Source organism: Lynx rufus, unplaced genomic scaffold, assembly GCF_022079265.1.
Source record: "Lynx rufus isolate CCGP_SWC_20201006 ecotype Redwood Valley unplaced genomic scaffold, mLynRuf1.p SCAF_16, whole genome shotgun sequence".
Taxonomy (NCBI): Eukaryota; Metazoa; Chordata; class Mammalia; order Carnivora; family Felidae; genus Lynx; species Lynx rufus.
This window is the reverse complement of record NW_025814830.1, coordinates 8,381,863-8,407,824: the sequence shown is the minus strand read 5'-3', so window position 1 is coordinate 8,407,824 and position 25,962 is coordinate 8,381,863. Positions and strand designations below refer to the sequence as shown.

At 44.1% G+C, this 25,962-nt stretch overlaps 1 protein-coding gene across 1 annotated transcript in view; it reads left to right on the top strand.

Moving 5' to 3' along the window:
• Positions 1–265: 265 nt before the first annotated feature.
• The window catches only part of ZNF45 (zinc finger protein 45), a 53,697-nt gene continuing 28,000 nt past the window's right edge, over positions 266–25,962 (top strand). Inside the window, 8 exon segments of the mRNA XM_047079096.1 lie at positions 266–606; positions 1,515–1,672; positions 1,765–1,837; positions 3,861–3,911; positions 8,516–8,642; positions 9,753–9,848; positions 14,319–16,149; positions 24,882–25,063. Coding sequence (XP_046935052.1) covers positions 3,897–3,911; positions 8,516–8,642; positions 9,753–9,848; positions 14,319–16,149; positions 24,882–25,063 — 2,251 coding nt within the window. The 5' untranslated portion in view covers positions 266–606; positions 1,515–1,672; positions 1,765–1,837; positions 3,861–3,896.

Genomic DNA, 25,962 nt, shown 5'->3' with positions numbered 1-25,962 from the left:
GGGCCATGGGGCACCAGACCCTGTGCCCTACTCTGCCCTGTAGCAGTGTGTGATCACCAGACCGTGAGCAAGTTGGCACTGGGTAATTGTCTTCCTTTCAGGGAGGTTTCCCTGAGTGTTCAGTGAATTAATAAACTCAGTTATTTAATGAAGAGTTTATAAATTAGCCTGTCTAATGCTTAACTATGTAGGCAGTGGGTTGGTGGTTCTGAATATTTTGATGGACACATTCTGTGGATTTTGTATCAGAAGTTCATGTAGGCACTGACTGTGAAGAGCAGACATCACCTTCTAAGATGGCGTTTAAGAAAATTCAGAGGCTCCTTTCCTTCCACAGATGACCTTGGTCTTCCAAATATCGTGAAAGAGCTGGAGGAAAAAGTTAGAAATAAAACCCCCACTCTCCAAATCCTCCCAACTGGGATCAGCCTCAAAATTTTACAACTCACAAAAAAATCTCAGACCAATGAGTCTTGTCTTCCGTGTGCCTCCGCCTGTCTGCCTGGTGGCAGGTTCATTCGTCAAGACACTTACGCTGACTGCTGAGTGACTCCTGAGCAGTTTCTGTTACAAGCGCTGTTTCAGGTGCTTGAGCTGTAAAGCTGGGTAGGTGTTAATGACGAGGTTGATTTACCGATTATGTTCCTCCCCCCCATACGTGATGGAAAGATCTCCCCACGGAGCCCTCTTAACGAACAGAAGTTGTTGGGCAAGCAGTCAGAACCAAGTGAATCACAAATCCCGAAAGGGGATTTCTTCCAGGATTAGGAAGTTTTCCACTGCCCTTTTCCATACTAGCGTTCTTGTATCTAAAGATGGCACAGTCACTAATAGTAATTAATAAATTGTCCAGCAGTGAACCAGCAATATAACCTGAGTACTTTCAGTTTCCACCCTCCCAGAATCAGAATCCTACCCTGAGAGCTACAAGGAGAACTTGTATTCAGGCCACCAGTGTGGTTGGGTGGGTCGTTCACTGCCGGGGGGGGGGGGGGGGGGGGGGGGGGGGGGCTCTCGCCTGGAAGGGGAGTGGTCTCTGGAATCTAGCCCATGCACTGCTCAGCAAACAGTGCTCAGCTGCATCCACCCTGAGGTGGGGGGTGGGGGGGTCCTTGACGGTTCCACGTAAAGCGGCTATATGGGTAACCCGTATTGAATGTTTTCGCTGCAGACTCTGTTTCAAATGTTTGATGTATAGTCACGTAGGCTGAGTACCCTTCCCCTGAGGTTGGTAGTATTATTGTTGTCATCATCATTATTGTTTCCAATTTATAGATTGGAATTTGAGGCACAAAGTAGTAGCAAGTTGGGAATGCCACTGTTCCCTTCCTGGTCGTCTGATTCCAGAGCCTACGCCCTTCACGACTCTGTTCTCTTCTCCCTCAACTAGATCCTGTGGCTTCAGAGTCCTCTCCCCGTTTCTGTGTCTATCATCCCCAGCTCTCAGGCTCTCGTGTCCCTTTCTGTGAGACCTTAGAGTCCCGTCTGCTTGTTTTTGTCTTTACAAACCACAGAGGGACAAGACCTAGAATGCTGGTTCTGGGGTGAGAGCTGGATTCCGATTCCGCCCCTGCATCTTGACCTTACCAAGCCTCAGCTTCCTCGTCTGTTAAATAGGAGCGACTGTCCTCATCATCATCGTTGATTGAGTGAGAACTTCCTAAAATGCCAGGTACAAAGCCAAGGGCATTGCGTGGATCCGCTTATTTATTCTCCCACAATACTCCTATGACTGAAATTCTGTTTTTATCTCCTTGTTAATAGCTGAGGATGGGCTCAGACGTGTAGGTGATTGGACCAAAGTCACACGACTTGTACAAGAGTAGCTTCTTCACAGGTACGTGGGTAGCACCTCAGTGAAACTGCGCATGCCAAGCGCTCTGCCAGGTCCCTGACGTGTACTCGGCGCCCATGTAATGTCACACATTGCCATTTTTGTTGTTTTTAACCATTTTCTACGATTACTGTAGCTCGTGAGTTCGAATGGCCTATTGATTGCCTAACTGTAGTTAAACGAATCTTGCAGGGTCATAGGCTTTTATTAATTTGTCTTCCGTCTTCATGATAGTTTATACATATATATATATATGTATATATTTTAATTTATTTATTTTCAGAGAGGGAGAACATGAGCAGGGGAGGGGCAGAGAGAGAAGGAGAGAGAGAGAACCCCAAGCAGGCTCCGAGCGGTCAGCACAGAGCTCGACACAGGGCTCAAACCCGCGAACGTGAGCTCACAGCCTGAGTCGAAACCAAGAATGGGACGCTTAACTGACTGAGCTGCACAGACGCCCCTTGATATGGAGTCCTTTTTAAGGCCCTACTGTTAAACAGAGTAAACTTTACAAGATCTCATATCTTTCAAAAACCAGTCGTCCATAAAAACAAAACAAAACAGTTGTCTGCGTAGTCAAATTCACAGAGAGAAAGTAGAATAGTGGTTACCAGGGGTAGAGGGGAGGGGTGATGGGGAGCTGCTGTTTGATGGATACAGAGGTTTAGTTGAGGATGGTGAAAAAATTCTCGAGTTGGATGGTGGTGATGGTTCACAACAAGAGGAATGCATGTAATGAACTGTACAGTACTTTAAAATGGTTTAAAATGGTAAATTTGGTGTTGTGTATATTTTACACAGGGAAAAAAGTCATCCACGTAGTCTTAAATATTATTGCAAAGACATCGTGTTAAGAATGACCGACCAAGATGGGGCGCCCGGGTGGCTCAGTCAGTTGAGCATCCGACTTCGGCTCAGGTCATGATCTCGTGGTTTGTGGGTTCGAGCCCCACATCGGGCTCTGTGCTGACAGCTCAGAGCCTGGAGCCTGCTTCGGAGTCTGTGTCTCTCCCTCTCTCTCTCTCTCTCTCTCTCTCTGCCCCTCCCCCACTCATGCTCTGTATCTCTCTGTCTCAGAAATAAATAAACATTAAAAAAAAAATTAAATCAATAAAAAAAAGAATGACCGACCAAGAGAGAATACTATATTTCAGAGGTTACAGCCGGTTTTCATAGGACAGAACAACAGCCTCTAAAGACACCATTGATAGAAACCATTTATGAGGACAGGTGTTTTTTTTTTTTTAATGTTTTTATTTATTTTTGAGAGAGACAGTGTGCGAGTGGGGGAGGGGCAGAGAGAGAGGGAGACACAGAATCTGAAGCAGGCTCCAGGCTCTGAGCTGTCAGCACAGAGCCCAGTGCTGGGCTCGATCCCACAAACTGCAAGATCATGACCTGAGCCACAGTCGGACACTTAACCGACTGACCCACCCAGGCGCTTTGGGGACAGGTTTTATATTAGCGAATATTACCTGCTTTTCTGCAGCTACTAAGAAATAAGGTACTCTGAAAGGGTTCTGTGTGCTTTGTGCCTGCTGGTTTAATTCTTAAAACAGTCCTGTGAGGTAGGCATTATTAATCCCTCCATTTTTGCAGGTGAAGGAATTCAGGCACGGAGATATTAATAATTTGTCCAAGATTTCACAACTAATAAGTAGCAGTACCATGAGCCTAAAACATTTGGCCCCAGAGACTGCTCTCTTAACTTGACTGTCAATTTCCACCTTCCCTAGGATCAGATTCATACCCTGAGAGTGACAAGGAGAACTTACATTAGGACCACCGTGTGTGCTTAGGTGGTTGTCCATTGTTCAGAGGCTCTCGGCTGAGGGGGTGAGTGGTCTCTGGAATCCAACCCACGCTCTGCTCATCGAGCCCCCTGAGGAAACGGCGCTTTTGCAAGTTCATATAAAGCATGCAACCTAGGTAGTGATGTATGTTAGCCATATGGGTTAGCAACAGTCTTGGCCAGACTCTGATGGTTTTGTTTTCTCCTTCCTCTTCCCTTTTTTTGCCTTCTCAGGACTCAGCCCTTCCCTAGAAGTAGAAGGAGGACAAAATGACCAAGTTCAAGGTGAGTTGGGCTTCCTTTCTAGATTTGAAATTACTGTCTCATTTCTCAATGATTAGTTGCATCCTTGAAAACAATAGATTAATAGGCCTTTCAAAACCTCTTCTGTGCCAGAGGATCACTACTTCCTACTTTGGTGTGGTTTAATTTTTTTTTTAATGTTATTTATTCTTGAGAGACAGCAAGCCACGGAGGGGCAGAGAGAGAGAGAGAGAGAGACAGGATGCGAAGCAGGCTCCACGTTGTCAGTGCAGAGCCCAGCGTGGGACTCAAACTCACGAACTGCCAGATCATGATCTGAGCTCAAGTTGGATGTTTAACTGACGGAGCCACCCAAGAGCCGCTGACACAGTTTAATTTTTGTTATTTTATTTTATCTTTCATAATTTCATGAATAAAATAGAGGACAAAAGCGAATAGCAGTGAAAAAAGCCTCCCTAATTTTACTACTATTTTCCTTATAAAAACTGTTTTCATTTTCCCATGTCCTTTCCCTCATAGGCATTGGTAACTGTATACATATTTTTTTAATTATTATTTTTTTAACATTTATTTATTTATTTTTGAGACAGAGCATGAATGGGGGAGGGTCAGAGAGAGAGGGAGACACAGAATCTGAAACAGGCTCCAGGCTCTGAGCTGTCAGCACAGAGCCTGACGTGGGGCTCGAACTCACGGACCGCGACATCATGACCTGAGCCGAAGTCGGCCGCTTAACCGACTGAGCCACCCAAGTGCCCTGGTAACTGTATATTTTTAATAGTTACATAAAAATTCTCAAATTATGCCTTTTCTAATTAATACAAATATGTTTTCTACATTTATTTTATTTTATTTTTTTTACATTTCGTTATTTTTGAGAGACAGAGCACGAGTGGGGGAGGGGCAGACAAAGAGGGAGACACAGGATCCAAAGCAGGCTCCAGGCTCTGAGCTGTCAGCACAGAGCCTGATGCGGGACTCGAACCCATGAACTGTGAGATCATGACCTGAGCCAAAGTCGGACGCTTAACCGACTGAGCCACCCAGGTGCCCCTATTTCCTACATTTTTAATGGCTACATTATATTCCCTTATATTGATGTAGTCTGTGTGTATGTCTCATAACTTTTACCCCATTCACAGACATTCAGGTAGTTAAGAATTTTTACTATTTTATTTTTTTTATTGTTTTATTTATTTTTGAGAGAGAGTGCAAGTCGGGGAGGGGCAGAGAGAGAGGGAGACAGGATCCCAAGCAGTGAGCAGTGACAGCAGTGAGCCTGATGTGGGGCTTGAACTCATAAACCGTCAGATCATGGCCTGAGCCAAAGTTGGATGCTCAACCGACTGAGCCACCCAGGCACCCCCAGAATTTTTACTATTTCAAAGGACATTGTTATGATGAGCACCAGCTATTGTACAGAAGTGCCGAATCACTGTATCATACACCTGAGACTAATATTACACTGTATGTTAACTAACTGGGATTTAACAAAAATTTAAAAAAATGAAAACTAGGAAAGTAAAATTATAATGAATTCTGATTTTGGCATACTTAAAAAAGAACACTGTAGTAACAGTAACTGTTACTGTAGTAACAGTAAAGGAATTTTGAGGGGTTTGCCATTTGTTGTTCTTAATGTTTTTAGGAATGTAAATTGAAAAAGTACCTTTGATAGGCAAAATCCTCAGGGATATTGTATGTAGAATACTCAGATATGACAGTGCAACCAGGTATAACTGATGCTTTGCACAGAGAGAACATTCTTCCATATTTTCCCATAAGAAAGCTAGATGCTTGGGGCGTCTGGGTAGCTCAGTCAGTTAAGCATCCAACTTCAGCTCAGGTCATGATGTTGCGGTTCACGAGTTCAATGAACTGTGCTGACAGTCGGGCTCTGTGCTGACAGCTCAGAGCCTGGAGCCTGCTTCGGATTCTATGTCTCCCTCTCTTTCTACCACAACCCTGCTCACGCTCTGTCTCTCTGTTTCTCAAAAATAAATAAACATTAAAAAAAATTTAAAAAAAAGGAAGCTAGATTCTTTCTCATCCATGTCTGAATCCTATCATGTACATGTTTTTTTTTTTTTTTTTCAACGTTTTTATTTATTTTTGGGACAGAGAGAGACAGAGCATGAACGGGGGAGGGGCAGAGAGAGAGGGAGACACAGAATCGGAAACAGGCTCCAGGCTCCAAGCCATCAGCCCAGAGCCTGACGCGGGGCTCGAATTCACGGACCGCGAGATCGTGACCTGGCTGAAGTCGGACGCCCAACCGACTGCGCCACCCAGGCGCCCCTATCATGTACATGTTTTATTTACTGATTTATATTTTTTTATTTGGGTATTGATTGATTTTTATCAAAGTAATAATGTGCTTTTTTTCCCCTCCCTCCTTTTTATTCTTTTCAGTTTTTTTATTTACGTTTATTCATTTTTTTTTTTTCCCCACGTTTTTTATTTATTTTTGGGACAGAGAGAGACAGAGCATGAACGGGGTAGGGGCACAGAGAGAGGGAGACACAGAATCGTAAACAGGCTCCAGGCTCTGAGCCATCAGCCCAGAGCCTGATGGCGGGGCTCGAACTCACGGACCGCGAGATCGTGACCTGGCTGAAGTCGGACGCTTAACCGACTGCGCCACCCAGGCGCCCCGATTCAGTTTTTTTATTTAAATTTTCGTTAGAATAGTGTTGGTTTCAGAAGTAGAATTCAGTGATTGATCACTTACATATCACACCCAGTGCCTTTCCCAACAAGTGTCCTCCTGTACCCATCACCCATCCAGCCCATCCCCCTCCCACCTCCCTCCATCAACTCTCAGTGTGTTCTCTATCATGAAGAGTCTTTTATGGTTTGTTTCTTCCTCTTTTTCCCCCTCCCATATGTTCATTTGTTTCTTAAATTCCACATATGAGTGAAATCATATGGTATTTGTCTTTCTGCTACTTACTAGCATAATACCCTCTGGCTCCATCCGCCTCGTTGCAAATGGCAAGATTTTATTCTTTTTGATGGCTCAGTAGTATTCCATTAGAAGGTACTTAATTTTATAAAGTCCAGTAGCACAGGGAGACATTCCAGATGCTTTTCTTACTGCGTTTAGCTTCCGACTGACCTTAAGAGGCAGTACTTTGTCTCCTCTGCATTTCAATTACAGAGACACAGGATTGTAGAATTTCAGAAAACGGTTTAAGTTCACACAGGAAAGCAAAGGTCTAACTGATCCAAAAAGACTCCGTGGATTTTTATTTGGATAAAGAGGGAGGCAAGGGCAAATAATTCTCCAGTCAGGGTCTTGGTCCTTCTACGTGCACTTGGTTGCCCTATGCATGGAAGACAGCACAGATAATACTGCCTCTACATGGTCACTCTTCAGAGGCTCCTTCTTTAGGATCTCTGATGCTCATTCAGGACGCTTGGATGTGCAGGGCTCCGGTGATGAACACACAATTCTCATATGAAAAGTTAAGACGGGGGCGTGCCTGGGTGGCTCAGTCGGTTAATCGTCCAACTTTGGCTCAGGTCATGATCCCAAGACTTGTAACTTCAAACCCCGAGTCAGACTCTGTGCTGACAGCTCACAGCCCGGAGCCTGCTTCGGATTCTGTGTCTCCCTCTCTCTCTGCCCCTCCCCTGCCCTCATGCTGTCTTGCTGTCTCTCAAAAATAAATAAACATTAAAAATTAAAAAAAAAGAAAAGACAGTACCGTACATCAGCAATTCTTGACCGTGGGTGATCTTTGCTCCCAGGCAGTGTCTGGAAACATTTCTGGTGTCACCACTTGAGGGAGGCTTCTGGCTTCCAGTGCATAGAAGCCCGGGATGCTGGTAAACATCCCGCGGTGCGTGAGACAGGCCCCCGCCCCAACAACAAACAGTATCTGGCCCAAAATGTGTGTCGTGTCAAGGTCAAGAAACCATGCAGTGCACGAAGCTATACAAGAACAATAGCAAAACGTGGGTGACAGTGTTTAAATATGTTTAAAAAAAAAAAAAGCTTCAAATCTCTAATAGAAATTTTGCAGTCATAAAGTAAAACTCTGGTTGGACTATGAGCAAAGAACATTAACTGGCAATGTACTGAAGCAAAAAATAAAGATGGCCAGTAAATATATGAAAATACGATAGCTCGTTAATTACCGAATTAGTACGAAAAGAACAAGTTGCTTTTTGCTGATCAAATTTCTTAGGACTCAGAAACACTGGTTATATTCAGTGTTGCGTATGATGTGGAGAATCAGGGATATTTATATTCTCTTGGGGGAAGCGTAAAATACGGAGAAAGTTGAAAAGAAAACCTGGCGTTGTACATAGTAGTCTTGACGTGGCATATTCTTCAACACTGCAATTTTTACTCCTTGGAACTTACCCTAGGAAAAGAATTAGACGGGAGGCTAGTATTTATGGAAAAGGTTGTTCTTTTCAGTATTTATTTTGAAAAGAAAAGAAGGCCAGGTAAGACAGTATGTATTATTTGAAATGTTTAATCAGATAGTAGTGAAAATCTGTGGTCTCTGAAAATTTGGAACCACTTTGTACCCACCCTTTCCAGTTTTCTCAGTGCTCTTCCTCTGAGTGGCCATCGGGTGCAAGATTGAGCTTATGTGTGCTTGATGTTGTAGGAGGCGGTGACGTTCAAGGACGTGGCTGTGGTCTTCACCGAGGAGGAGCTGGGGCTGCTTGACCCCGCCCAGAAGAAGCTGTATGGAGACGTGATGCTGGAGAACTTCCGGAACCTGCTCTCTCTGGGTGAGGACAGGTGCTCTGTGACTGAATGTCACCCCCTCTGTGTGGTTTATTTACCCTCCAATGTGTGGGGCTTTGGAGCTCTTGACCTGGTTTCCAGTGTTCTAATCAGCATAAGACGCAGAGAGGGCATTTTTCTGGTCTTCCACCCCCCCCCCCCCGCCCCCAACAAAGTTTGTGTTTTGTACATGAGCCATAAATTGACGCCTGACTGCTGTATCCACATTTTTGGCTTTTCTCCAAGTTGTGGTCATTTCCAATTAGTGGGTCATGACACATATTTAGGGTATTGTACCAGCATTTTTAAAGTTTATTTATTTATTTTGAGTGACAGAGCGTGAGTGGGGGAGGGGCCAAGAGAGTGGGGGGACAGAGAATCCCAAGCAGGCTCTGGGCTGTCACACAGAGCCTGATGCGGGGCTTGAACTCACGAACCGTGAGATCATGACCTGAGCCAAAAACCAAGAGTCAGACGCTTAATTGACTGAGCCACCTAGGCTCCCCTATACCAGTATTTTTAATGAAATACAATAGGGTAGGACACCTGGGTGGCTCAGTCAGTTAAGCATCAGACTTTGGCTCAGGTCATGATCTCACAGTCTGTGGGTTCAAGCCCCGTGTTGGGCTCTGTGCTGACGGCTCAGAGCCTGGAGCCTGTTTCAGATTCTGTGTCTCCCTCTCTTTCTGCCCCTCCCCTGCTCACACTCTGTCTCTCTCTCTCTCTCTCTCTCTCTCTCTCTCTCTCTCTCTCCAAAATAAGTAAACATTAAAAAAATTAAAAAGAAAAAAGAACTACAATAGGGTAGAAAACGTCAGAGCCCTTGGCAATAACTACACATTGCAGCAGCAAAAACTACAGCCAGTTGCTGAAAATTGTGTGAGCAGTGGCGGAAAAAATCTGAAGAAGACAGACATTTTTTTACTCCAGTAGTTCACACTTAGATCTACATATCCTGGATTTTTGCAATAAAATGTTGTCCTCTGATGCATCATAATTAACAGTTTGGAAAACACTAATTCTGATGTCCTAAACATGGTGTGGTGAAAACGCACGTGTTGTGATTTTGGCGTCTACTATATTCATTTAAAATGTTTGTCCTTGCCTTTCCACAGGGCACCAAAACTTCACACCAGATGCAGTACCCCAGTTCAAGAGGGGAGGAAGGCTTTGGATGATAAAGGCAGCAACCCAGAGCCACGGCTCCTCAGGTGAGAGCCATGCAGCTCAGTCTGTCACGTCTCTTGTCACCTCCACAGCTCTGGAGCGGGTCGCGGTCAGTGCCTTGTCTCTGAATTTCTGCAGCAGTTTTTAGCACTCTCCCTCTCTCCTTTGCTCATTTACAGTTGTTCTCCACTGGAAGTGACTCTTTTTTATTTTTATTGTAGAGAGAGCGAGAGCAGGGGAGAGGGGCAGACAGAGAAAGAACCTTAAGCAGGCTCCATGCCCCACACAGAGCCCGACACGGGGCTCCACCCCACGACCCTGGTATCATGACCTGAGCTGAAATCAAGAGTCAGGTGCTCAAGCGGACGGAGCCCCCCAGGAGCCCCTCGAAGTGATTCTTTTGCATGTTTGTCAGGTCTTGTCAAGCCTCTGCTTGAACCTCTGGTAGCTTCTTACCTGATTCAGAGCAGAATCCAAGTACTTACAGTGACTTCTGATGTCCCACCTGTCTGCTCCTTGCTCATCCTCCATCCCTCTGCAGACGTGACCTGTCGCTTTCCCCCTTGCCTGTCTGTTCTGTCCAGTTTTGTCGCTCTGCTATGCTACCCGTGGCCCGGCCTCGTCACCCTCTACCTGTTCTCCCTTCTGTCATCCTCTCGGCCCCTCCCTTACTTCGCGTAAGTCCTTCTCAAATCCTAACATCATAAGAAAGACCTTCCGTGACCACTGTGTTCCTGACCCCTTCTTCTTCCCCCGTTCTCCTTTCCCTTACCCCGACTGATTTAGTGTCTAGGCATTGATCACCGCTTACCATATTAACATATATTTTTGCTTCGCTCACTCTATTCTCACTAGAATGTAATTATCAGGAGAGAAGAAATTCTGTTGCCTTTATTGCTATATCCTCAGTGTGTAGATCAGACTTGGCAGAGGACAGGTGTGCTATAAATGTTTGTTGTGTGAATGAATGAGCTGATAATGGTTACATGGACTTTTTCCCATTAGTCGTGGACGTACTTAAAGGCTGTTAAACAGAAATGTGTGGTGAAGGCATCGTCTAGAACAGCCCGTGATTATTGTGATTATCTAATCGAATGTAATTGTTTAGGTCCTTTTAGATATGTGTAGATTTGTATCCATTAACATATCCAATGACAGCTTAACTTTGCACTTGTAACCACAGTGAATATCATTTCAGCTCTGTGGCTTTCCTACAGGTTTTAGTAGTGAATCCTACTGTCTGAGTGAAGAACCACTTTTTAGAATGAAGAATCTGATAGCCACTTTTGAGGCAGGTCTCCTATTAAGGAAAGTATCAGATATTAACTAGCTTTCAAGTTAGTCTTTCCCTTCGTCGGTTTTCCTCATGGCAACCACCAACCTCATCCAAACAGTTAAAGAAAACAATGTCACCCACCAGTATCCCTGTGTGTGTGTGGTGTGTGTGTAGTTCTAACATGCATTTTATCCAGAGAAACCTTTACTTACAAAGCACTTTTAATATTTTACTATTCTGCTAATGCTTGTCATAAGCCACTAAATTTATTTCAGACTCACTGAGTCCAACCTGTAGCTTGTAAAACAGTGGTGGTGTCCATACAGGAACATGTTTCTGTATCCATCAGTTTGACAGCCTGCTTTCGGAGTCATTATTCCTGAGGCTCTAAATATTGACTCCTATATGAAGAAGGAAAAGTTTTATACACATAGGAAGAGATTACAAAAATTCAGAAGGGGGTGCCTCAGTGGCTCAGTCGGTTAAGCATCTGACTCTTGATGTTGGCTCAGGTCATGATCTCACAGTTTGTGAGTTCAAACCCCATGTCGGGTTCTGCACTGACAGTGTGGAGCCTGCTTGGGATTCTCTCTCCCTCTCTCTCTGCCCCTCCCCCTCGTGTGTGTGTGCTTGTGCCTTCTCTCTCTCAAAAATAGATAAGTAAACATTGAAAAAGATTTTTTCACAAGCAGTTGATCCATAGGCCCCATGGCCACTTGTATGCCTCATGCTTTTTTTTTTTTTCCTTCTTTCCTCTCAAGCGATTCTTGCCATGATTTTATGATCAACATGATTTTATCATCAGCAACATTCACTTAGGTTAGCCCTGCCTCTGGTGAAGCCTTTCCGCTTCCCAGCAAAGTTGCTGCTTCCATTCCTGTTATGGGTAACTTCCTTGAAAAAGCTCTTTTACTTTTGTAACAGAGCTCAGACTCTCGCAAAGAAGTCAGACTGGGGCTTATTTGTGTGTTCAACATGTACTTACGGAACGCTGCCATCTGGGAGTGCTGATAAAGCAACGAATGATCTAAGTGCTCGTCCTGGTGGATATTGCATTCAGGTGGGAGAAGACATAAAACAAAACGATAAAGGGCATAGATAGTGCATCTGATGTAATACGTGCCACGTAAAAACAACACAGGGTAAGGTGAATGCCGAGAAGGTTGCTGGGGGTGTCAGGGGATAGGGAGAATTTCCTGCTGGATGCTGGATGGTGAAAGAGGCCTCACTGATGAGGTGTTATTTGAAGAGAGAGCTGAAAAGAAGTAGGTAGCAAGCTCTATAGTTTATTGACGGAACAGAGTCCCAAGGAGAACATAGCTCTTCCTGACTGATCCTGACTTGGAGAATCCACGCCATGCCCTGCTCCTTCTCACAGGTTCTTGCTCTGTTCTAAAAGATGAGCATCTCAGGGGGACCTGGTGGCTCAGTCAGTTAAGTGTCCGACTTCAGCTCACGTCATGGTCTTATGGCTTGTGGGTTCGAGCCCCGCATCGGGCTGTGTGTTGACAGCCCAGAGCTGGAGGCTGCTTCGGATTCTGTGTGTGTGTGTGTGTCTCTCTGCCCCTCCTCTGTTCACGCTCTGTCTCTCTCTCTCTCAAAAAAATAAATAAACATTAAAAAAATTTTTTTAAATGAATGAAAATGAAAGATGAGCTTCTGATTTTCCACTCTTTTTCCCCCCGAGGTGATAGGAACTTTATTGCTATGAGGTTTTAGAATAATGTATGTTAGTACCATAAACCTCTTCCCCAATTGCCGTCCTGAAGGACATTTTCCTGCTTATACTGTGAATTTCAGGCACTTGGGTGATAAGATCTGTTCTCCCAAACACCTGTCTTTCCAACCAACCCAGTACATCAAGGTTTCTAACATGGAATAAAGTCCAATGAAATAATTTGAAGCAAAGGTTTTCAGATGTGTCTTCAGCACATCTTCTGATCGTCTGTCTGTAAGGGTCCTGCTGGACATTTTGAGCATTTGGTCAGATGTGCATGCAGTAGGCAGAATTACGTGGAGACTATTTATCGGACACCTGGTTTAGCAAAGAAGAGAAAGCTTTTAGGTGGGTGCAGCTTCGTCTTTGGAAAGATTCCCTGGGAAGTGTTTTTCTTGATCTGCAATCACCAAATTTCTAACCTGTGTCTCACATATAAAACTTAGTATGATTCTAGCTGGAATCATACTACATACTACATATCTCATTAAGGTGTAGTGAATAGGAGCCTGGTGGACCACCCCTAGGTTTTCGATGATAAAAATGGCAGGGTGTCACAGACTTTGAATCTGGAGTTCTCTCTTGTCCAGCAAGAGAGCGGACGCAGACTTGAATATGAGAGAGGCTAATGTCCGGGAGGAGACAAGCATCCCAAGTAAGGGTCCTTGTTCCATATTTATTAGGATCGGATGGCTTACAAGTGTGATGGACATGCAGAAAGCGACGGTGAAACAGTGAACGTTAACTCGTGTGTGAGACAAAGGGAGTTTCAGAGGTATGAAGTGTTAGGGGTTGGGGTTAAGACAAATCAGAGTCCTGGTGCCGAGCAGACAGCCGTTTACTGCAGGCACCAGGCACCGTGTCTGTTTATCTTAAATTTCTAGGGGCCAAGACAAATAGAGCATGCTAACTCAGGGCTAACAAGGCATTTTTCTCACCAGTTAGCTCTGGGCACTTCCACCTGGTGGCGGCTTTCCACTCTATGCTTTGTTTTACTTCATGATAAATCCTGGGCACTTTTGCCCTGCTGTGGCGGCTTTCTGCCTCTAACTGTTCCCCTACCTGTTCTTAGACACTTGCATCCTTTGGGAGCGGCTTTCCGCTCTATGCTTTGTTCTGTGCTTGGCTTTTTCACCCTGTGGCAGCTTTCCACCTCAACCTTGTTAACCCATTGGTGCAAGCTCAGGGAATTCTTAAACTTATTCCCTACAGTGTGGCGCCTGGGTGGCTCAGTCGGTCAAGTGTCCCACTTTGGCTCAGGTCATGATCTCATGGTTCATGAGTTTGAGCCCCGCATCGGGCTCACTGCTCTCAGCACAGAGACTGCTTGGGATCCTCTGTCCTCCTCCCACCCCTTCCCTGCTCCCGCTCTCTCTCAAAAATGAATAAACATTTTTAAAAAACGGTACCTTCTCCTGGTTCATGTTAAGCCTTCGGGTGTGGGCCTTAAGTTTATAACCTTGGTACCTCTGACCAAAGCATTTAATGTGCCCCATCTCTAAATTCTCTTTATCCTTCTAGGAGACAGGAATCTAAATGATGCGGAGACTCTTCGGGAAATTGGATTAAAGTACCTGCCACATGAAGAGCTTTTCTGCTCGCAAATCTGGCAACAGGTTACAAAGGAGTTAATCCAGAGCCAAGATGCCATGGTAAATATTCAAGGAACTGGCTCTCAGCTGGAAAAACAGGGTGATGAACTCTATAAAGATGGGGAGTTTGGTAAAGGCTTTAATCAGACTTCGTGTCTTCAAATGCACCACAGAGACCACATAGGAGGAAACCCCTATAAGGGGGGAGAGTGTGAGAATGGTTTCACTGAGCACTCTCTTCTTCAGACTCACCAGACAGCCCATGTGGGAGAGAAGCCCTATAAATGTGAAAAATGTGGAAACACCTTCCGCCGACTTTCAAGCCTTGGAGCCCATCAGAGAGTCCACAGCAGGGAGAAATCGTACAAACACGATACATCGCGTAAGGGTCTCAGACAGAGGTCACATCTTCGCCATCCGCAGAGAGCCCCCCCTGGAGAGAATCCACACAAGTACGAGGAGTGTGGGAGGAGCGTCCGGAGAAGCTCCCAGTGTCAAGCTCCTCTGATAGTCCGCACGTTGGAGAAACCTTATAAATGTGAGGAGTGCGGGCAGAGCTTCAGTCAGGGCTCGTATCTTCAAGTCCACCAGAGAGTCCACGTGGGAAAGAAGCCCTATAGATGTGAAGAGTGTGGGAAGGGCTTCAGTTGGCGTTCGCGACTGCAGGCTCACCAGCGAATCCACACAGGAGAGAAACCATACAAATGCGAGGCCTGTGGCAAGGGCTTTAGTTACAGCTCACACCTTAACATCCATTGTCGAATCCACACAGGAGAGAAACCCTATAAATGTGAAGAGTGTGGGAAAGGCTTCAGTGTGGGCTCACACCTTCAGGCCCATCAGGTCAGCCACACTGGAGAGAAACCTTACAAATGCGAGGAGTGTGGGAAGGGCTTCTGTCGGGCCTCAAATCTTCTGGACCATCAGAGAGGCCACACTGGTGAGAAACCGTATCAGTGTGATGCCTGTGGAAAGGGCTTCAGTCGTAGCTCGGATTTTAACATTCACTTTAGAGTCCATACGGGAGAGAAACCCTATAAATGTGAGGAGTGTGGGAAAGGCTTCAGTCAGGCCTCAAATCTTCTGGCCCATCAAAGAGGCCACACTGGAGAAAAACCGTACAAGTGTGGTACGTGTGGGAAGGGCTTCAGCCGGAGTTCAGATCTTAACGTTCATTGTAGAATCCACACGGGAGAGAAACCCTATAAATGTGAGAAGTGTGGTAAGGCCTTCAGTCAGTTCTCGAGTCTTCAAGTGCACCAGAGAGTCCACACTGGAGAGAAACCGTATCAGTGTGCGGAGTGTGGGAAGGGCTTCAGCGTGGGTTCACAGCTCCAAGCCCATCAGAGGTGCCACACTGGAGAGAAGCCGTACCAATGTGAGGAGTGTGGGAAAGGATTCTGTCGGGCCTCGAATTTTCTGGCTCATCGTGGCGTCCACACGGGAGAGAAACCGTACCGGTGTGACGTGTGCGGTAAGCGCTTCAGACAGAGATCCTATCTTCAAGCCCACCAGAGGGTCCACACTGGGGAGAAACCATACAAGTGTGAGGAGTGCGGGAAGGTCTTCAGTTGGAGCTCATACCTTCAAGCCCATCAGAGAGTCCACACTGGAGAGAAACCATACAAGTGTGAGGAGTGCGGGAAGGGGTTCAGTTGGAGCTCAAGCCTTATAATTCATCAGCGAGTGCATGCTGACGATGAGGGTGATAAAGACTTTCCCACCTCGGAGGATTCACGCAGGAAGGAAGCTCCAGAAAAGTGATAATGTTTTAATACCTCAAATGGGTGCTGAAACAATCCCGTTACCAGACCTGTCATAGGAGACAAAACATTTGTTTAAAGAGAGTCCATATTTCAGCCGGAGCTCCACATGTCCCAGTGGTTGGGCGACCACATAGCAGAGAAGCCTCATGAGAGCGGAGACTTAAGTAAGGGCTTCATTTAGAACGTTGACATGTAGCAGATGTGACACAGAGGAGAGGCTTAGGAGGGATGAGTCCGTCTTCAGCTAGAATATAAGCTCCAGGAGAGTAGAGATGCGTCGGCTGCCAAATCTATTCAGCCTTTCAGTGCCTCACACGTTGAAGGTGTTCGGTAACGTTCAATCAGTGTAGGGAGAAGAGTCATCGTTGAGATTTTTTCTTCGTTTCGTCTCGCAAAATGTCTATGAGATGTACTTAGAAGAGGAAATCTGCAAGGCTTAGAGGACACGTAAATTAGGCATGTGGGCTCATTTCCCCAACCCTGCAGGTCCTGTGAACTGGTGTTTCTCAGCCTGTCAGGAGGTCCAAAAATCAATTCAGTGGGTTGTAACCAGCACTTATGTGTGCGGATACTTTATTGAGGTATAATTTGCATGCAGTAACATGCATAAATCTCAAGTTTACAGCTTCCTGAAGTTTTGCAAATGTATAACACTTGTGTAATCCTCACCCAAATTGATGTGTGCAGTATTTCTATTAAACCAGACTGTTGCCTTGTGTGCATTTCTAGTCATTCCCACCTCCGGTGGCGACAAGGATGGTTTTTATACCTCACGTTGGTTGAGGCTGTTCTTGGACTTCCTGTGGCTTTAGTATGTACTCTTTTACGTCTGGATTCTTTGGATCAAACATCATCAAACATGAAAGCAAAGTTGAAAAAATTCAGTATCTATTCATGAGAAAAATTCCTCAGGGAGATAAGAGCCTTCTATGAAAATTCTACAAGTTAGCATTCTTTAAATTTTTTTTTTAATGTTTATTTATTTCTGAGACAGAGACAGAGCATGAGCAGGGGAGGGACAGAGAGAGAGGGAGACACAGAATCTGAAGCAGGATCCAGGCTCAGAGCTGTCGGCACAGAGCCCAATGCGGGGCTCGAACCCACGAACCCTGAGATCACGACCTGAGCCGAAGTCAGACACTTCACTAACTGAGCCCCCCAGGCGCCCCAACAAGTTAGCATTCTATTTAAAATTATTATTAAGGATTAATTTATATGCAGTAAATTGACTCTTTGGTGTAGGATTCTGTGTTTTGGCAAATGATTACTATTATATCACCACCCCAACAGTCAAGACATTTAACAGTTCCGTGACCCCCTTGCCCTGAAATTCCTTTGTACTCTCGTGGTCAGCCCCTTCCCTATCACCCCTCCCTACCTTTGGCAACCATCTACCTGCTGTCTGTATGCATAGTTTACTTTTTCTGGAATGTCCTAAAATGGAATCATTCAGACTGTAGTCTTTGGAGTCTGGCTTCTCCCACTTAATGCTTCTGAGATTCATCGATCTTGATGTGCGGATTGCTAGTCATTCCCCTTGTCGCTGAGTCGTGTTCTGTTACAGGGATGTACCACGTTTGGTTTACCCATTTATCACTTCAAGGATATTTGAGTTTCCAGTTGTTAGTGGTGATAAAGAAAACAGTGACTAGTGTTTGCATACAGGGCCGTGTATCAACACAAGTTTTCTTTGTCTTCGTAAATACTTAAGAGGGGGGTTGTATGCATGTTCAACTGTATGGAAAAGCTAACGGCTCTAAAATGGATGTACCGTTTTGTATTCCCACCATCAGTGCGTATCAAAGTTTTGTTTTGTTTTTAGCATTTCGCTAGGTTCATAGTGGCATCTTTCTTTGGTTTTAATTTACATTTCCCGGGGCACCTGGGTGTCTTGGTTGGGCATCTGACTTCGGCTCGGGTCATGATCTCATGGTTTATGGGTTCGAGACTTGCGTTGGGCTCTGTGCTGACAGGTCAGAGCCTGGAGCCTGTTTCCAATTTTGTGTCTCCCTCTCTCTGACCCTCCCCCGCTCACACTCACTCTCTCAAAAATAAATAAACATTAAAAAATTTTTTTTTAATTTACGTTTCCCTAATGACTGTGTTAGGCATCTTTCATATCCGAATGTTTGCTATACATGTGTCTTTTCTTTGGGGGACTGTTCTCTTCTTGAATTTTGAAAGTTTGTATGTTCTGGATGTACTTATATGTTTTGCAAATGTTTTATCTGTGCGTGTGGTTTATGTTTTTATTCCATTATCAGTATTTTTTAAATTATTCTTTTAATGTTTGTTTATTTTTGAGAGAGAGGAAGACAGTAAGTGACAGGGGAAGGGGCAGAGAGAGGAGGAGACACAGAATCCAAAGCAGGCTCCAGGCTCTGAGCTGTCAGCACAGAGCCTGATGCGGGGTTTAAACCCATGAACAGTGAGATCATGACCTGAGCCAAAGTTGGACGCTTAACTGACTTAGCCACCCAGGCGCCCCCATTATCAGTATTTTTCACGAAGCAGGTGTTTTGTTTTTGATGAAGTTCAGTTTTCATCTTCCGTGGATTCTGCTTTTGGATTCAGATCTGAGAACTCTGCCTAATCCAAGGTCACAAAGATTTTTCTCCTTTTTTTTTCTTAAGTTTATTTATTTTGAGAGAGTGAGACACGTGTGTGCGTGTGGGTGGGGGAGGGGCAGAGAGAGGGGAAGAGAGAATCCCACGCAGGCTCCACACTGTCAGCACAGAGCCTGACATGGGGCTCCATCTCATGAACCATGAGATCGTGACCTGAGCTGAGATCAAGAATCTGATATTTAACCAACTGAGCCACCCAGGTGCCCCTCTCCTCTTTTTTATCTAAAAGTTTGTTTCAGGTTTAACATTTAGGTCTATGATCCATGTGACTTAGTCTGTATAAAATGTGTGGTCAAGGGCCAATTTTTTGGCATGGAAACATCCAGCTAACTATCCTTTTAACATCAAATTGCTGTTGTACCTTTGTGAAAAACCTGTAGATCATACATGTGTGGGTCTTTTTCTGGCCTCTCTTTGGTTCCACCAATTTACATGTCTATCATTTTGCCAATATGTAGCTTTATACACTAAGTCTTGAGATGAGATAGTATGGGTCTTCCAACTCTATTCTTTTTCAGAATATTTTGGCTATTTTTTTTAAGTTTAAATTGCCTTTTTTTTTTATTTTAGTTTATTTAATTTTGAGACAGAGAGAGAGAGAGAGAGAGTGTGTGAGCAGAGGAGAGAGGCAGAGAGAGAAGGAAAGAGAATCCCAGTGGGCTCTGCATTGTCCGTACAGGCTTAAACTCACGAACCATGAGATCATGACCTGAGCTGAAATTAAGAGTTGGAATCTTAACCAGCTGAGCCACCCTGGCACCCCCTGTTTTGGCTATTTTGTCTGCTTTTCCATAATTTGTAGAATAAGCTTTGTGACTAAGCTTTGTGAAATTAAGCTCATTACTGCGGATTTTATTGAAATTGCATTGAATATATATAGGTGAGTTTAGGGAGACTTAGCATCTTATCAATATTGGATATTCTCTCTCTTTTTTTTTTTTAGCAATATTTAATATTCTAAACCACAGACACCATGTATCTGCCTATTCGTTTAGGACTCCTTTAATTTCTTTTATCAGTAATTTGTAGTTTTCAGTACATAGATCCTGCACATATTTTATTAGATTTATACTTAAGTGCTCTGGTTTTTGGTATTAAACTAAATGGTACTATTTTTCAAATTTCAACTTCCAGCTGTTCATTGCTAGTATATAGAAATGCAATTGTTCTATGTTAACCTTGTAGCCTACAATCTTGTCAAACTTGTATATTAAAGTAGCTCCTCTATATAGATTTCCTGGGATTTTCTGTAATCAGATAATGTCATCCACAAAAAGATCAATCTTTCCATGCCAGTTGATGTGCATGTTCAGCAACTTCACTGTGACATAAGGAAGCTTCCCCACCAACATTAGGTTTGGGTCACAAAACTCATGGCAGACACCCTTTGGGATGATCAAAGGTGGAGAGAACACTTGTCTAGGAGAAGGTCCAGAGCAGAAAGAACAGTCAATGTTCAGGTATTTTATCGAGTAGAAGTCCTCTCGAAGTTAAGTTTAAAAAATGAGTGGTGCCTGGGTGGCTCAGTTGCTTAAGTGTCTGACTTCGGCTCAGGTCATGATCTCGCGGTTCGTGAGTTTGAGCCCCGCGTCGGGCTCTGTGCTGATGGCTCGGAGCCTGGAGCCCGCTTCAGATTCTGTGTCTCCCTCTCTCTCTGCCCCTCCCCCATTCATGCTCTGTCTCTCTCACTCTCAAAAATAAATGTTAAAAAAAAATTTTTTTTTAATGGTTGGAGGTTGCTTGTACTATGTGAGTGAACCTTACCCCAGAACCTTACCAGAATTGTGAAGGAGGCAGAGGACATGGGCAGGAGATGAAGCTTATACGTTGCTGACACAAAATCAGATGTCTGTGTTTCTTTCCGATGGCCTTCACAATTGACTCCTTTTTTTGTTTGTTTATTTATTTTGAGAGAGAGAGAGAGCATGTTGGTGCACATGCGCGTGGGTGGGGGAGGGGGCAGAGAGGGGAAGAGACAGAATCCCAAGCAGGCTCCATACTGTCAGCAGAGAGCCTGGCATGGGGCTCGATTTAATGAACCATGAGATATTTGATATGACTTCAGTATTAAAATTTTTAGACTTCTTTTGTGATATAACGTGATCTTTCTTGGAGAATGTTCTGTGTGAGCTTCAGAAGAATAGTCTGCTGCCGTTGGATGGAATGTTCTATGTTGGGTCCCTTTGGTCTTATGTAGTTCATGTTCAATCTTTCCTTATTGATTTTCTTAATTTTTTTAAATGTTTATTTATTTTTGAGAGAGAGACACACACACACACAGTGCAAGTGGGGGAAGGTAGGGAGAGGGAGACGCAGAATTCGGAAGCAGGCTCCAGGCGCCGAGCCGTCAGCACAGAATCCGCAGCAGGGCTCAAACTCATGAACTGTGAGATTGTGACCTGAGCCAAAGTCAGACAGTTAACCGACTGAGCCACCCAGGTGCCCCTCCTTATTATTGATTTTCTATCTGGATGATCTATCCATTGTTAAAAGTAGGGTACTGAGGTCCCCTTCTAGTATTGCATTTTTATTTCTCTCTTCAGATCTGTTAATATTTGCTTAATATATTTAGTTTCAATGTTGGGCACACATTTACACTGGTTTTATCTCGATAAATTTACCCCTTTAACACTGTATGATTACTTTCTCTGTCTCTTGTTACGGTTTTTGACTTAAAGTCTGTTTTGTCTGATATAAGTATAGCTGCTTGTGCTTTCGTCAGTTTCCATTTGTGTGAATTATTTTGTATTCGTTTCTTCATTTTCAACCTATGTGGTGGGTCCTTAAAGCTGAAGTGAGTCTCTTGTACGCAGCATGTAATTGGTTCTTCTTTTTTGATCCATTCAGCCAAGACTCTGTGTCTTTTGGCTGGAGAATTCAATCCATTTACATTTAAAGTCATACTGATAGCTAAGGACTTAATAATGCCACCTTGTTAATTATTTTCTGACTGTTCTGTAGTTCCTTTGTTCCTCTCTCCCTCTCTTGCTGTGTACTTAGGTTATCTGAGGATTTTCCACAGTGCTGTATTTTGATTCCTTTCCCTTTCTCTTTCGTGCATCTACTACAGGTTTTGTTTTGTGGTTTCCATGAGCTTGCATAAAACATAACCATTATACCTTTGATCACATATAAGATTTTGTGCTTTTCTCCTTAGATTTTATGTTTTTGATGTCACAATTTATATATTTTTATATTATGGAGCCACTAATAAATTTTTGTTGCTACGTATTTTTTCAAGCTTTTATTTAAATTCCAGTTAACATACCTTGTAATATTAGTTTCAGTTGTAGAATTTAGGGATTCATCACTTACTTACGACCCCTGGTGCTTTTCCCATGTACCCGCCTTAATCTCCATCACCTATGTAACCATCCCTCCCTCAACCTCCACTCTGGTGACCATCAGTTTGTTCTCTGAAGTTAAGAGTCTATTTTTTGGTTTTCCTCTCCCCCTTCCTCCTCCCCACGTTCATTTGTTTTGTTTCTTGAAGTCCACATATGAGTGAAATCATGTAGTATTTGTCTTTGTCTGAGTGACTTATTTCACGTAATACTTGCTAGCTCTATCCATGTCATTGCAAATGACAAGACTTCATTCTTTTTATGGCTGATTTGTGTTCCATGGTGTGTATATACTACATCTTCTTTATCCGTTCATCACTTGATGGACACTTGGGCTCTTTCCATAATTTGGCTGTTGTTGAATCAAATGCTGCTATAAACATCTGGGTGCATATATCCCTTCCAATCTGTATTTTTGTATCCTTTGAGTAAATACCTTGTGGTGCATTTGTTGGATCATAGGGTAGTTCTATTTTTGACTTTTTGAGGAACCTATAGTTGTTTTAAATGCTTTTCTTTTTTAACCCTAGAATTAAGGAATTGATCACAACTAGGAGAATTTGACAGTATACTTCCCTTTCTTTACCAGTGAGGTTTATACTTACATGTTCATTTTACTAATTCGTATCCTTTCATTTCAGCTTGAAGAACTCCCTTTAGCAGTTTCTGTAGAGCAGGTCTAGGGTCGATCAACTCCTTCGACTTTTGTTTGTCCGGAAAAGTCTTTATTTCTGCGGCACAGCTTTGCTGAGTAGCGTTGGTTGCCATTTTTTTGTTTTTTGGTTTTTTCCCTTTCAGCACTTGGAATACATCATCTCTCTCCTAGCCTACGAGGTCTTTGATGACATATCCTATGGTGATGAGTTTCTTTTCCTGTGCTGCTTTCAAAATTCTCTCTTTAATTTTTTAGTAGGTGTATTATAATGTGTGTCAGTGAAGTCCTCTTTCAATGGAAAATGTTCCAGGACCTATGAAGTTCATGTACCTGGGTGTGCATATCACTCCCCAGATTTGGGGATTTTTCAGCCATTAGGTAATTTTTTTAAACACTTTTATTTATTTTTGAGAGAGCATGAGTGGGGGAGGGACAGAGAGAGAGGGAGACACAGAATCCGAAGCAGGCTCCAGGCTTTGAGCTGTCAGCACAGAGCCCTACAAGAGGCTCGAACCCACTAACCGTGAGATCATGACCTGAGCTGAAGTCAGACACTTTACCGACTGAGCCACCCAGGCGCCCCGTCAGCCATTATATAATTTTTTAAAATAAGCTTTGTTTCCCTTTCTTCTTCTGGGACTCCCATGATGTGTATATTGTTTATCTGTATTCGATCCCATAATTCACATAGGCTTTCTTCACTCTTTTTCATTTTCTTTTCTTTTTTTTTTTTTAATGTTTGTTTATTTTTGAGAGAGAGAGGGAGACACAGAATCCAAAGCAGGCTCCAGGCTCCAAGCTGTCAGCACAGAGCCCAACAGGGCGCGAACCCACGAACCGGGAGATCATGACCTGAGCCAAAGTCAGATACTTAACTGGCTGAGCCAACCAGGCACCCCTCACTCTTTTTCATTTTCTTGTCCTCTGACTGAAAATTTCTAATGACCCCTCTTTGAATTAACAGATTTTTTATTCTGCTTGATCAACCCTTAGGTTCGTGCTCTCTGTCGCACTTTTCATTTCATTTATTGTATTTTGGGGCTCCAGACTTTAACTTTGCTTCTTTTTTTCCAACTTGTATCTCTCCGTTGAACCTGCTGTTTTGTTCATGTATTCTTTTCCTAATTTTGTTGGGTTGTCTATCAGTGTTCTCCTGTAGCTCACTGAGCTTCCTTAGAAGTTATTTTGAATTCTTTGTCAGGCGATGCTTCACTCTCCATTTCTTTGAAGGTACTTACTGGAAAAGGAGCGTGTTCCTTTGGTAATGCCAGTTTCCTTGATTTCTCATACCCCTTGAACTGTGTTGCTGTCTTCTCATGTGAAGAAGCAGTTACCTCCTCCAGGCTCTACCGACTGGCTTCAGGGGAGAAATGCTATCACTATCAGCTGGCTGGGGATTCTGAGTCTTCCTCAGAACTTTTCTATCGATGTATCCACTCCACACTCGTGTTCCCTCTTGGTGGGGGAATTTATAAGACTGTATGCTTTTTCCCAGCAAAGCCAGGCTTGGTGATGAGAGCGTCCCTTTTTCTCCCCCTTCGAGTGTTGTCCTGAAACGCTTACATTTGTGTCCCTTTTCCCAATCCTGCAGAATTGGGATGACCGTCTGTGTGTGCCAGAGGTGTGCAGAGGCTCATGCTCATCATCTTCTGGGGTGGGTGCAGGCAGCTAGCCACAAAGTGGAGGAAATGAGGCATGTGGCGTGTTGGGGTGCTAATGGGCAGTTTGGGGAGCCTGCAGGAGAGGTATCCCCAGCACTTGTGGGCAGGCTTCCTGGCAGTCTGTGATGCACTTAGTAGAATCTGTGTACCTTTGGTGAGTTCCAAGCCCTGGTTGCTGTGCTCCCAGCCTCTCCCAACCCTTCGGCCATACAGATCACCTCGGTATTGTGGGTAGAGCAGGAAAGAAGTGGGCCTTTTGAGTAGCAGCTCACACAGCTGGGGAAGCCTAACACTTGACTCACATGATCTTACTTCCCCACCCACATGGGAGAAATTGCAGGCCAATGGGATCTGCCTTCACGGTGAGCTCTGCTGTCGTGGAGGAGAGGTGACACAGGGAAAGAGAAACTCTTCTCCCCTTCACTGCATCTGTTCTCAGATTTGTTGCTGCTCCGCCAGTGCTGGAACTTTTCTGTTGGAATATGGAATGCCTACAAATGTCCTCGTATCCAGGAGTGATTGCCCTCAACCCCCTGAATTTTGCAAAGTCGTCCTTGCTGCTAGAAGCAGCCATTCTGCTACTGCCTGAGGAAAATGACCCCTTTTGTCCCCAAAGAGCATGTAATGGCTTCCTCTGAGATAGAGACCTTGAAAGACAGGGGTGCCTGGGTGGCTCAGTCGGTTAAGCGTCTGACTTCGGCTCAGGTCATGATCTCACAGCCCGTGGGTTCAAGCCCCACCTCGGGTTCTGTGCTGACAGCTCAGAGCCTGGAGCCTGCTTCGAGTTCTGTGTCTCCCTCTCTTCTCTGCCCCTTCCCTGCTCATGCTCTGTCTTTCTCTCTGTCTCTCAAGAGTAAATAAACATTAAAAAAATTTAAAAAAGAAAGACACTGCTGATTCTCCTCAGGACCAAATCCTGCCACACCTCTTTGCTTCCACAACTATACGTAGATTCAAGTCACACCTGGTACCAAAGCCTTAGGTACAAATGACACTGAAGTGGTACTCTGCACATTGAAAGAATTTCATGATTTTTCAGCTTAGGTAGATAAATCTGGGAACATGTCTGGGGGTGGATCTTTGGGATATGGGGTTGTGACATAAGGAGTATAAAATTGGATGAGATGAATATATTGAAATAGGCTCATTAAGCATTCTGAATTCAATATTTCAGCTCCATTGGTTAGAAAGGTGTGAGTTTTTTGTTTTTTGTTTGTTTTTTTTTTTTGCTTTGTTGTTGTTGGTTGGTTGGTAGGTTGAAAAATGGATGGGAATGTAGCTTCACTAAATTGAGTTGAAATTCCAGAATTTCTTTGATACGATGTAGAGGGAAATGTTCAAAGTCTTGCGGAGATTTGAATGTTAGAGCAGATTTATCATGTTAGACATGTCACCCGCCCCTGGAGGAATAGAGAAATCATAATTCATCATGACCTTGAGAAATAATTTGAGAGGAACTTCAGCATCTTTGAAGAGCTCAAGGTTTTTTGTGCTCTGTAGAGGAGGATCTCGAAATGAAA